This window comes from Physcomitrium patens, chromosome 3 (assembly GCF_059467195.1).
Source record: "Physcomitrium patens ecotype Gransden chromosome 3, ASM5946719v1, whole genome shotgun sequence".
NCBI lineage: Eukaryota > Viridiplantae > Streptophyta > Bryopsida > Funariales > Funariaceae > Physcomitrium > Physcomitrium patens.
In genome coordinates, this window is record NC_143412.1 from 8,104,144 (window position 1) to 8,116,361 (window position 12,218).

The 12,218-nt window shown below is 39.6% G+C and overlaps 2 protein-coding genes and 1 long non-coding RNA gene across 6 annotated transcripts; 2 read left to right on the forward strand and 1 right to left on the reverse strand.

Moving 5' to 3' along the window:
* Window positions 1-4,669: 4,669 nt before the first annotated feature.
* LOC112280293 (uncharacterized) lies at window positions 4,670-8,590 on the forward strand. 2 transcript variants are annotated; one of them, XM_090248670.1, is made up of 2 exons: window positions 4,670-5,111; window positions 5,233-8,590. In XM_090248670.1, exon 2 carries the CDS (start codon window positions 6,114-6,116, stop codon window positions 8,370-8,372), a length of 2,259 nt encoding a protein of 752 aa, XP_090104796.1. In that variant the 5' UTR covers window positions 4,670-5,111; window positions 5,233-6,113; the 3' UTR covers window positions 8,373-8,590. The 2 variants fall into 2 exon arrangements, with proteins under 2 accessions (XP_090104796.1, XP_024371391.1); XM_024515623.3 differs by having other exon boundaries at window positions 5,246-8,590.
* Window positions 8,503-11,491, reverse strand: LOC112280297 (aspartic proteinase nepenthesin-2). 2 transcript variants are annotated; one of them, XM_024515626.2, is made up of 5 exons: window positions 11,179-11,491; window positions 10,202-10,473; window positions 9,702-10,091; window positions 9,182-9,607; window positions 8,503-9,031 (listed from the first exon to the last, which is right to left on the reverse strand). In XM_024515626.2, exons 1-5 carry the CDS (start codon window positions 11,348-11,350, stop codon window positions 8,720-8,722), a joined length of 1,572 nt encoding a protein of 523 aa, XP_024371394.1. In that variant the 5' UTR covers window positions 11,351-11,491; the 3' UTR covers window positions 8,503-8,719. The 2 variants fall into 2 exon arrangements, with proteins under 2 accessions (XP_024371394.1, XP_024371395.1); XM_024515627.3 differs by having other exon boundaries at window positions 10,247-10,473; window positions 11,179-11,474.
* LOC149989491 (uncharacterized) lies at window positions 10,303-12,006 on the forward strand. Of its 2 annotated transcripts, XR_016502051.1 has the most exons (5): window positions 10,303-10,441; window positions 11,074-11,107; window positions 11,242-11,307; window positions 11,528-11,667; window positions 11,784-12,006. It is a non-coding gene; the product is annotated as an uncharacterized LOC149989491 (long non-coding RNA). The 2 variants fall into 2 exon arrangements; XR_016502052.1 differs by lacking the exon at window positions 11,074-11,107 and having other exon boundaries at window positions 10,306-10,441.
* The last annotated feature ends 212 nt before the right edge of the window (window positions 12,007-12,218 follow it).

Consider the following 12,218-nt stretch of genomic DNA (forward strand, 5'->3'; position numbering starts at 1 on the left):
TATCCAAGGATATTATATCACATAGGGGAACTCAATTTGTGTCAAGATTTTGGCGGACTCTTTACAAGATTTTAAAAGTGGATATAAAACTATCTTCAGCATTCTATCCTCAAACTGATGGACAAACGGAGCGTGTTAATCAAATTTTGGAGCAATATTTAAGATGTACTATTAACTACCAACAAGATGATTGGATAACTCTTTTGCCATTGGTAGAGTTTGCTTACAATAATACGGTACATTCTTCTATAAAACAAACACCTTTCTTTACTAATTATGGTTATCATCTATGACTTAATACTTTTGAATTTTTAAAAGTTGATAATCCTGCTACGAAAGATTTGGTGATTCATTTGTCAGAGCTACATGCAACGATGAAGGCATAGTTAAAAGAGGCTCAAAAACAACAAAACGTCAATATAGATGTCTATCGAAAAGAACAACCACCATTCTACTTAAGTGATAAGGTATGGTTACTTCGTCACAATATCAAGACTACTCATCCTTGTCACAAATTGGACTATTGAAGGCTGGGACCATTTTTTTATTTTTGCACAAATCAATCCAGTCGCATATCGTTTACATCTATCGGAGTCAATGAAAATCCATCCAGTATTCCACGTATCTCTTCTTGAACCATACAAGACAGTGGACATACCAAGAAGACGACAAGCTCCACCTCCTCCTATAGAAGTGAATAATAATAAAGAGTTTGAAGTAGAAGAAGTCTTAGATTCAAGGTGACGTCGAAATAAATTAGAATATCTTGTCCATTGGCATAGATATGATATTAGTGAATGTACATGGGAGCCAGTAAAGAATCTTACAAATGCAACAAAGGTGGTGGAGGCTTTTCATCGATGACATCCATCAAAATCAAGATAAAAATCTTCTTTATAAAAGAAATAAGATCTAGGCAAGATAACATTCTACTTTCAATCCTTGTTTATAGCTTCTTTGTAGTTGTGACGCTTGGGAGATGGAGAACCAATAACCAGCAGATTCGACTCAAGAGCCTTCATTTTTTGACCTGTCAGACAAGACATTACGATTGTCACAACCTTCAAAAAGACGCAATCGAGATGAAGATCTTTAAGAACGACATGTCCTTCGTTGAATAAATAGCGAGACACAACGCGTTTGGTATCATGACTTTGAAAGGGACTCCCGATGTTTGGTGATTTTATTAGAGGTAGGAACAACTCCTGATGGTGTTCCAAATGTTCTATTCGAAAGAAGTTATGAAGGCCTCAACAATGATCAAATAACTAGGTGGTCTTCCCGCCCTGATATAGGATACTACCAATGATTGAGAGGCCCTATCAATCATCTTCGAAAGAGAAGAAAGATCAGAGTATGTGGCAAATACAATTCGTCGTATCATAGATTTTTTTAACATATGATGACCACTTCTTGTGGAACTCGTCCCTAGAAGAGAGGGTAATGTCACGGACATACTCATGTAAGCCAGTAATTACATATATAAATATATAGAAGTAAGTAAAAGTAGATAAAAGTAAGTTAATTCTATAGTATTTGATATAGTAGCTTCCTAAAAGCTTCATAGATGCTGCTTTGACTTTATAGGTGTCTTTAATTGACTTTTTGGATTAGAAACGTGATCAACAAGTTGGCCATGTGCCACACATGTTGTTAGCTTGAAGACCAAGCTAACAATGTGGCCCACACGTAGAAAAACTTGCCTTGTAAGTCAAGGCATGTGTCCTACAAAGTCAACACTTATTGAAGGTCCTATAGAACATCGCCATGTAGCTCCTAGTTAGATAGTATATAAAGAGATAAGAGTGAAACCTTCTTCACTCTTGTCAACTCTTTTCTTGCTTCCAGTCTAGTTTCAAGGGTCTCTAGTTTTCTTATCTTTTGGCAATAGCCATTCCAGTTTTTCTTTCAATATACATACTTGTTTATTTATATTTTGTTACCTTTCTTTGAGTGAAGACTCACTTATCTCAATTACTTTTTCATGGAGTTCTTATCCTTGACAATATCTCGAAAAGAAGACAAATGCCATTTCTTCCTTTAGAAGAAGATAATAATCAAGAATTCAAGGTGGAAGAAGTCTTAGATTCAAGGTAGTACCAACTTATGATGATGTTTCAAATATTTTATTTGAAAGAAGTTATGAAGGCCTCAACAACAATCAAATAATAAGGTAGTCTTCTTGTCCTTGTATGAAACACTATTAATGGCTAAGAAGACCTATCAATCATCTTCAAAGAGAACAAAGATCAAAATATGTGACAAACATAATTCATCACATCTTAAATTCCTCAATATATGATGACCGCTCCTTATGGAACTTATTCCTAGAAGGAAAAGTAATGTCATAGACATACATATTTACTATGATATTCATCTATATGATTAAATAGAAGTAGGTAAAAATAAATTTATTTTATAATATTTTCTAGAAATGCTTCATAAAAGCTTCCTAGATGCTGCTTTGACTTTATATGTATTTGTAGTTGATTGATAAAATAGAAAATTAGTCAATAAGTTAACCGCATATTAATAGCTTGTAGAACAAGTTAACTATGTAGCGTATATATAAAAAAATTACCTTACAAATTAAGATATGTGTCTTACAAAGTCAACATATTTTGGAGGTCCTATAGGATATTGCTATATAGCTCCTAGCTAAGAATATATATGGAAGCAAGAATGAAGCCTTCTTCACTCTTATCAACACCTTTTTAGTCTTTAGTCTTGTCTCAAGTCTTTCTAATCTTCTTGTTTTTGGCAATAGCTATTCTATTTCAATAGTATATCATCTTCAAGTGAATTTTTAGTCTTTTGAAGTGTTACAAGAGTGTATTAACATTTTAATTCTTCAAGGATCATGTTCTTAATATTTTTATTGACAACATCTATCAAAACAAAAATGAAGAATCAAAATGTGAGTACCACTCTCCTTAGAGCTTGTTCCTAAAAGAGTGGCTAATGTCATAGATATATATAATTACCTACATAAGAAATATTAGGTAGATGATAAATATAAGTAGATTTTATAATATCTTATGAAAGAGCTTTTTAGTAGCTTTATAGACATAAATTTGACTTTATACATATTTGTGGTTGATTGATAGGTTGAAAACTTAGTCAACAAGTTGACCATGTATTGTATATATTGATGATTTTTTATATAAGTTGATTGTATGGCACACATGTGAGAAACTTATCTTGCAAGTTAGATATGCATCTTGCAAATTAGGTGCATGTCAAAAATCTTATAGAACATTTCCACATAGATCTTAATTAGATAGTATACATAGAGGCAAGAGAAAAGCCTTTTTTACTCTTGTTAATGCCTTTCTTGTTTTAGCTTTTTTTAAGAGTCTTAAGCCTTCTTGTCTTTTACAATAGCCATTCTAATCATAATATAATACCATCTTTAAATGATTATCTATTTTTTTCTAGTAACACAAGAGTGCATTGATTCTTTGGTTCTTTATAATTCATGACCTTGATACTATTTTGTAAGTAATAAAAATCCAAAGATTATTTTTATATTTTTTAATTTATTCTAAAAACTATTACAAAGATAATATAAGAAGATAGAAAAGCACTTCAAAATATTAACTTTCAAAACATCAACTAATAATCTAGTTTGTAAATATTAAACTTTTATAAATTAATTTATTGTCACAAAAAAATTCATAATGTATTATAAAGAATTTATTGTAGTAGATGTAATATAGTAAAAATGTAACATAATTATAGTTATAATAAAAATAACATAATTTATTACAATTTCTATAAATTATTTTTTAGATTCTTTAATGTTAGACTTATAAGAAAGAATAATATATAACTTTAATCTCTTATTAAAATATTTTATTTCTTATATACATTATTTAATTTTAAATATAATTTATTATAACTAATATAAATAACTTGAATGAAGACAATACTCTAAGATTATAATACAATCATGTACTACTAATTGAGAGAAAGTAGACAAATAAAAATAATATTGATAAGATTAAAGATGGTTTCAATGTTGCCTCCATGTATACTAGCTATCGAGAAGGTTTTGGTGAAACTTCATAGAGAATGCAAGGCTTATAGTTCAAGTATCAAGTTATAGGTTGTTTCAAATGTAACTTTCTAAAAACAAAAAAACTTGTTGAAGAACCTAATAAATAACTTGAAATAAAAGATTTTTTATAAATCAATAATTATAAAATAATTATAATAAAATATTATTACATCTCTTTATAATTATAAACATAGAATAAAATAATTTTCTTTCAAAATATTCTATTAAAATATTGAGAAATAAAATCATTACTATTTTTAAAACAATAGATAGAACTTATACAAATTTATGAGTTTGATGCAATATCTTTTTAATATTATATATGCAACATGTCAAAAACTTGTTTTTAATGAACCTTTACAATTGAAGCCTATAATCATTTTGACGACCAATCTTACAAAGGCTCATTAAATCCAAAATATCTAGCAACAAAAATGATATTATAAGAATGAGCTTGTCCAGCAAGGTCGCTCACAATTATTAAGGGAAACATCGACGAATGATTCATGTATGACCATCACCAGCTAAGCATTGATCCAAAAGCCTTTGGGGATAAGAAGCGGCATTCATGCTGCACTTCCTGCAGGATGTGCATAGTATTTTTTCCTCGAAGTAATTGACCTCGACAGCCAAGGACCAACTTATCACAGGATGATTCCCGCAATCTGCGTACGGGCTGAAATCACTTGGAAACTCACTCGGGACGTCGAAGTCGACGCACGCGATCTGTGCTTTGTTGGCCGCGCGTCCCGCATGTTTCTGGCGCAAGATTCGACCAAAAATCTGCGTCCGGATAGGCACCGAATCGATAAACAAAAATAAATCGGAGGCACGACGAATCGGCGGGTGTTGACCGCTGTGGGGGAGGGGACTCAGTTTTTTTGTTAGGCAAGCTGAGATTGCGGATGTGGCTCTGGGGATCTCTGATGTCTCTGGGTGTGGTGTGCGTTGAAATAAACGTCACAAGAATCTAGGGCTTTGCGTTCGAAGAAACTGGTGATGGTGCTCATTTGGCGCATCTACAATGGCGCGACGGCGGTCCTCGCGACACGTGAGTGCGGGTGGAGAGTCCACCTGTTGCTTGTGCCTGAAGCTCCAATTCTTCTTTGGTACTACTTCCTGTGCTTCTTTGGAATATCCTAAAACCTGATGTCATCAACCACATGTGTTAGTGTTTTATTCCAGGGTTTATGACTTTTTCGATCGAGCTAGAGGATTAATGAGCACCTCAGGGAGGCTGATGTCGCTGTTTCGATTGCATCCCGGTTTCTTGAACCTCTATTATCCACAAAGTGCAAGGGCTTACTGTTTTCATCGTTTCTTTTGTGATCGAGCCATTAAGAACCGAGGTATTTACTTGGAGTGTCAGGTTTGACATGGTCGCGAGATGTCACAGTTTCAGTTCTTATTGTTGTCTATGGTGTGGGATTTTAGAATCCAGAGCATCATTTTGGTATAATTAAGGAGATGGTTCGCTTAGCTCTACTGGAACCTGGTCTAGACGGGAAAGAGTCGAAGAACATGTTGGATTATTTCACTGCACAAGCTTGATTAGATTCTCTGTTTTTTACTTCTTGATTTCTTGGCAATTCCTGCAACAGAATGCGGAGCCATGAGTGTTTTGTAGCCAGCGGCAGACTGATGTTGTTTGAGGGATGCAAGTAAGACCTATCTGGTCTGGAACCGTTGAGTTGGTTGATTTCTGACGTTGCAAATTTTTTTTGTCAAATATGATTCGGATATGGTTCCTCCTGCTTCAACCTTACAACTCCTTTAGGAACAGCGGAAATTATGATAGCTCTTGAGGGATGAAAATTTGTGATCAGCTTCAGATATGCTGAGACTCCCAGGTGGAAAGTCTACTTCAACATAACTAATATCTGCTCACCGTTAGTGTAAACCGATGTTGAGATTAATTGACGCACCTTCACTAAATTTGGAGTAACCAAATGTTTAGACGCGTTTCTCGGAAGTAAGGATTGGAACTATTCAGTGTTCAGGCAAATGCAGTCTGTTCACCGCACAAACAGTGTGTGACATAGAATTTTCTACAATGTTTCTCGCCCGGCTTGCAAATGTTGCGCACAATACTAGCGAGGGTGAAGTTCGTCGCCTCTTGGAGCAGGTTTCAACAACTGGGGAAGAGCGAGGTTGGAACTCGCATGGAATCCAAGCCCTGTTTCGAATGATAGAGTTTAACGAGAATACTGGAGCTCTGCAGGCTCTTCTGGCGCGCCCAGAGCTTGACGTAAACTACAGGAATAAGGAAAATCTGACACCACTGCACGTCGCTGCTGCCAAAAATCGGGAGTACGCAGTGAAGCTTCTCATGGAAAGAAAAGATTTGGATGTAAACGCAACGGCAGAGTTCGACTTAACTCCATTACACCTCGCTGCAAGATTAGGGCACACACGCGTTCTGAAACAGCTCTTTAACGACGATGACAGATTGTTCCTACACTCAAAGACAACACATGACTTCTGTGCTTTACACTTAGTCGCTGAAGGAGACGAGGAAAATTTAGGGCCCCACCTAAACTCTAAAAGAAGCTCCGTGGAGCAAAGGTCTACAGTGGTGAGGCTGCTCCGCGCTGAGCAGGAGAGGAGAGGGTTGATAGGATTTGAACATTTCAAGGACGTCTTTGGACGAACTGCACTTCATTACGCTGCCATGAACGGGTATGTCGAGATGGTACGGGAGCTGCTGGAATATCCGCATCTGAATCCTAACGCAGTGGATAACTACGGGCTGACTCCCCTGCACCTCGCTGTGAAGAAGGGGCACATTAGCGTTTCGTGTTTGCTTATTCAAGCTCACAATATTGATCTAAATTGCAAAGCGGTGTTTAGGCATGTCCGACCCCAGGTTCCGCCATTGCAGTACTCTAACGGAAGCTACATGATGCATCTCTTCTATCCATCCATGTGCGACGACAATGAAACTTATGAGATAGTCAATGCCGGTGTTACCCCACTCCATATTGCTGCGGGAGGGAGCCATGCCGAGATTTTGAGGTGTCTCTTAGAATCGAAGTGTGTCAATTTGCATGCTGTAGATTTCAGAGGTTTCACTGCGCTCCATTTCGCCGTCATGTACGGAGATATCAAAGTTGTGAAATTGCTAATGGACCAGCCTAATGTTAATCTAAATTGCTGTGACGGTGAGGGGTTGATGCCACTGCTGCTCGCTGTGGAACGTTCTCGTCTTGACGTCGTGAAGTTTCTGCTCGGAGACGTCACTACTACCATGCCCATGCCGGAGGATAAACTGCATATCTCGATCAAACTGCTGGACATAGTGACTCGACACGGGTCTTCTGGAAATGGCGAGATTGCACATTACCTTATAGATTGTATAGAAGACTCTGTAAAGAATTCTGAAGGGAATTTTGATTCTAACTTGGTTCACTGGGCCGTAAAGCATGGAAACGCTAAGCTGATGGTACTGATTTTATTTTGGAGGCCGGAGGATGCGAACATAACAAACAAGAAAAAAGAAACCCCGCTACATTTGGCTATACTTAATGGTCAGACGGATCTCGTTTCAGAGTTGTGCCGCGAACAGGGCTGGCAATTGAGAGCTGCAGAAGTGGATAAGGCGGGTGCCATTCCCTTAGATTATGCATTCGACCATGGAAAGGAAATGCTAGGAATCCAGCGCCTGCTTCTCTATCGACAAGATGTGAAAGAATATGTGGACAGGGTCTTCAGGTATGAAATGAACACCATAAACGCCCTCTTTGTGGGAGCAGCACTCTTTGCAAGTATAACATATGTCGCGTGGTTGCAACCGCCCCTGGGATTCGTGGAGAACTACAACTTCCCGATGAAATCGCCTCCGGCTCCTCCGGACACTTACATGGTATTCGCCGCATCGAATAGAATCAATGTAAAACTCTTCTTCATTTTCAACACAATATCCTTCGTCTTCTCCTTGGTGACCATTTTTCGTGGCGTTGAGGCTCTCTGGAGTGACCGCAAAAAGCTTCATCAAGGGTATGTTGGCCGAAGTCTGAGACAATCATTCCGCCATTGCTACTGGTATTTTGCTATGTCCACATCCTTCATTATTGCAGCATTTGAGCAAGCATCTAAATCAGTCTTGGCTCCCGGTGAAATTTGGTATATCTCTATTCTCATGTACGTTATTTGGGTATCCTGGGGCATTTTATGCCTAGTCATTGCACGAAAGCCTCTTCGGCGCAAATTCAAAAGATGGCGGAGTTCAAAGAGTACATCACCATGTACGTGCTTCACTTCGTTACCGCGCAGGCTAGGACGATATTTAGTAAGGAGCATGCAGATTGTTTGATATACACGCAAATGGTAGCTGCGAGACTTACCATCCACTTTGCAATTGCGATTTCTAAAAGCAAATTTCTGGCTAGAATTGAGGGTTGTAGAATTTTGAATACACGACACGAGCATCACTGGGAAACGAGTGAAGTTGAAACAACCCTTCAAGATCTGTTGTATTAGCTTTCAAGTTCCGCCTAATTCCAGTGTTTTAAAATTGAGTTTATTCCTGCACAGCACTGTCCTACGTTCACGTTGAACCGTCTCATATCGAGTAATTTTTTTTCGAAATTAGCAAACACGTGTCTTGTTCAGGTCGAGAAGCCACTGTTGTAGAGACTTCAGCAGGAGCTCTATCCTCGTCTACAAGCTTGCACAATCTGCTGGCGCAAATCCAATTCTCATGTTGTCCAAGTCGTACACAATGTCGAAATTTTGTTGTTGAATGTTACCGAAAATGGCGATAGGAAAGTCCAATGCACTCGCAAATGCTAAGCATATAATGTTAGTCTCAAGGGAGATGAAGGTGTTGGCCGTTGGCAGCTCCAAGTGCACTCCGTCCAAATGGATTGTCATGGCTGGGAAGACTGGACTACCAGTACCCCGGGTGTTGAAGCACAAGTCTAGTCCAGTGGCGGACGTAGTTGTGGGATATCTTACCTGAGATGTGTAAGCCTGTGCACATTATCGATAACCAAGTTAGACGTGATCTAGGGAAACAGGTTACCTGAGATGTGTAAGCCTGTGCGCATTATCGATAACCAAGTTAGACGTGATCTAGGGAAACAGGAAAACACGAAAGAGCTAGGGGATTTCTAAACTCACCGCAACAAGTGCGTTGAAGACTTCTTGCTGCAAGTAAGTGATGGTCGTTCCAGAGTCGATGATAGTGCCTCCAGAACCTCCCGAGTCAATTTCATAAACAGATTGGTCGATGTCCAAGAGCGACCCTCCCACGCTGATCCCTTGCACGGCTATGTAGTAGTAAGTCGGGTGATCGGCGTTGGGAACAATAGGAGTGTACTGCACTTCGCCAGATGGCACCGCAGCGTCGCCGAAGTACATAGTGCTCGTCTCAGAGCCAGCAGAGAGCCAGTCCACCAAACAGTAAGAGAATTTGTTTCCAAGTACCGATCCAAGTTGAGAAGGCATTGAGACAGGGCCTTGACCTAATCCCAGAATCCCTTCACCCCCCGTATCGCCGAAGGTACCTGTGTTGTAAACGCTGGCTCCAAACTCAAACAGATCGACCTGTGACATTAACATTCTCACACCATTCAAATTCAAGTTTGTAAGGAAAAAAACTCTAGTAGTTTCAAGAGCAGGTAGCAAATGTTTGTTGTACCTTGACTTCCTCGCCGGCAGTGTCTGTTGCGGTGATGGTTTCCTTGGAGAAGTACCCACGCGTGACTGATCCATCACCATAGCCATAGGCGTATATGCAATTTGCGGCCGCCGAGCAAGTCTGTGTTCCCAGGAGATCCGCGCATGCAGAGCTGGAGCATGCGATCTTGTTGTAAGTCGAAGATTTTGAAGGGTCGAAGATGGGATCTGCTTGTTCAAAACATGCTCTGCAAGGCTCGCTTTGTATCCATGTTAGGTCGCTGCCTGTGTCGATGATGACGACCGCTTTCTGTGGAGGTGTGCCCAAGTAGATTGGGACCAGGAACTCACCATATCCAGCAGATTCTGGAAACTCATAGGATTCGTTGTCCGTCTGACCAGGGAGTGTTTCCTGCATAACATTTAGTTGCTTGAATCCTTTGATAACTCAGCAGTGGTCTCTAGATCATGCATATGTCTTTGCACAATCAACACGAGCACAAATCAAACATTGTAACTCACATTGTGTCCAAGGCTGGGGAGTTGGTGCTCTGGTGGAAAGCCTACTCTGTCTTCCGTGACGCTTCTGATAAAATTTGTGCTCGACATTTTCTGATACAGGAACCGTTGCCTGCGAGAGCTCCTATCTAGCGCACAAGCGAAATGCAAGCTGCGAGATTCGGAGTCGAGCATTGGCATTTCGGCGCAGCTCGAAGGCCTCCGCATCATGTCGAAGCGAACACCGCGAGCGTTGCTTTTGCGGTGAGTGATTGTCTGTTCTGTACTGTGCTCCGCTGCCACAACATGACCGAGACCAAATCATATTCAGAAAAAACTTCGTACTCTGGAGTTCGTATATAACACTGAAACACCAAACATGCAGTGTGTACTAATGATGTTTTGTGTAAAACCAATGTGCCCTTTTCACGGCACTCATGGGCTGAGCTCTAAGGTCACCACTTGAACTATGGCGTACTGTTTGCTCTTCTCGTCTCTCACCTAGCTCATCCAGAATGGTATATATTTTTCAAGAGTTATGAGTGTCAGATCTGCCTTGGCAGAGATCATCTGCATTTCGCCAATAATCCAACTAGCTAAAAGGAATGCGTTATAACCATACGTTACAATGTCATGACAAAGGTGTAAATGAAGTTTCTGCAAACTCATGTTGTGCATGCGTCAAGTGAAGAGAATCATGTGCCTCATGATAAATCGGCTCTCTAACAAGCTAGTTATGCAGTTACCATGAGCCAGCTACTACACATTTCACTGTAGTTATGTTCACACAAATGTGTAAGCATGTGTGGTGTTTATATTCGAGTTTTGTGTCATGAATTCTGGTTCCAACCTGAATACGTTGCAACTGCCATTGTGCTTGGTTGAAATCCAATCAGAAGCCTGGATAAGATACTTCACCTCTCCAACATGGTAATTTTACTTCAGAGCAAATTTGATCTGCAATTCTACATAATATAATTTGTTGGTAAAGTTTGGCTTACTTGAAAACTCTGTCAGAACATCATCATGATTCTCAGCGGAGGTGTGGTATCGGCTATATGCAGCCACAACAGGTACTGCTTCGATAGCTGGAATCGGAAGTGCAGTGCTGGTACTCATCGCTATGAGAAGTAAGCAATTTATCAATGCCATTTGAAACAGGAATGTTGCCATCTATAGGAATCCGATATCTGAAATCAATTCCACCGAGGATTCCAAATGAACAAGATGAGGCACTAGATTGATATGTTTGAACCGATTTGCATACCTGGTTGTAGCATCCAATTTAATAAGCTTGGGGGGCAAAGCCAATCTTAAATGAAGAACTAATCGAAGGACCCCACCTTGAAGAGAGGAAGGAGCTGTATCATTATCATGGCAGCTTAAAGAATAAATTAGTGCGCGATGGATGCGTGACTGGAGTAGCGTCGAGTGCATCTCAAGGCAGCGCCGGAAGTATGCACAGAGTCGAAGCTTCAACATGGCCACTGGTACTTTCAAATCTAACAATTTGCTAGGCTGTTCTACACAAATTCGGCAGTAAAATTCATCCTGAAGGAAACGATCAGTTTCAATTCTTAACAATTAGGCTTGGATCGATTTGCAGGAATCCTCATTGGCGCCTGAGTTTTGGGTCTGCGATTGTAACGTGATCGAGCTCTGACGTCTCAAAAGGCCGCAGGGAGGCTATGGAAAGCCACACCACAATGTCAATGAGTGGAATTAATCATTGATCATTATTACTCTTTCCTCAATCTCAATTGCAAAACAACGACAGCTGTATAAGTGCATCAGCATGCATTTGCACGGTTTGTTTCCGTTTCTTTTGGAATACTTCGATGCAGGATTTTCCGTTTCCATTGTTTGATATATACACATCAATCCATACACACATAACATGATTTGATTGTACTGTAGACTATGTTTAAAATCACGTCAAGTGGGTTAAATCGCAGAGGCGTTACACCCGAACGCAAACCGTCGCCCACATGACAGCGCCCAGGACATGGACAAAAATGTGTCAGAAGTTAGAGTAATGCCT

What these genes read in the sequence shown, in the direction of transcription:
- LOC112280293 (XM_090248670.1), top strand. Translation starts at nt 6,114, where the DNA reads ATGTTTCTCGCCCGGCTTGCAAATGTTGCGCACAATACTAGCGAGGGT.
- LOC112280297 (XM_024515626.2), bottom strand. Translation starts at nt 11,350, where the DNA reads ATGGCAACATTCCTGTTTCAAATGGCATTGATAAATTGCTTACTTCTC. An exon ending in TGTTCTGACAGAGTTTTCAA is followed by an intron (nt 10,474 to 11,178) that starts GTAAGCCAAACT and finishes ATGTTGTGGCAG; the next exon opens with CGGAGCACAGTACAGAACAG. An exon ending in CTGCCGGCGAGGAAGTCAAG is followed by an intron (nt 9,608 to 9,701) that starts GTACAACAAACA and finishes TTAATGTCACAG; the next exon opens with GTCGATCTGTTTGAGTTTGG.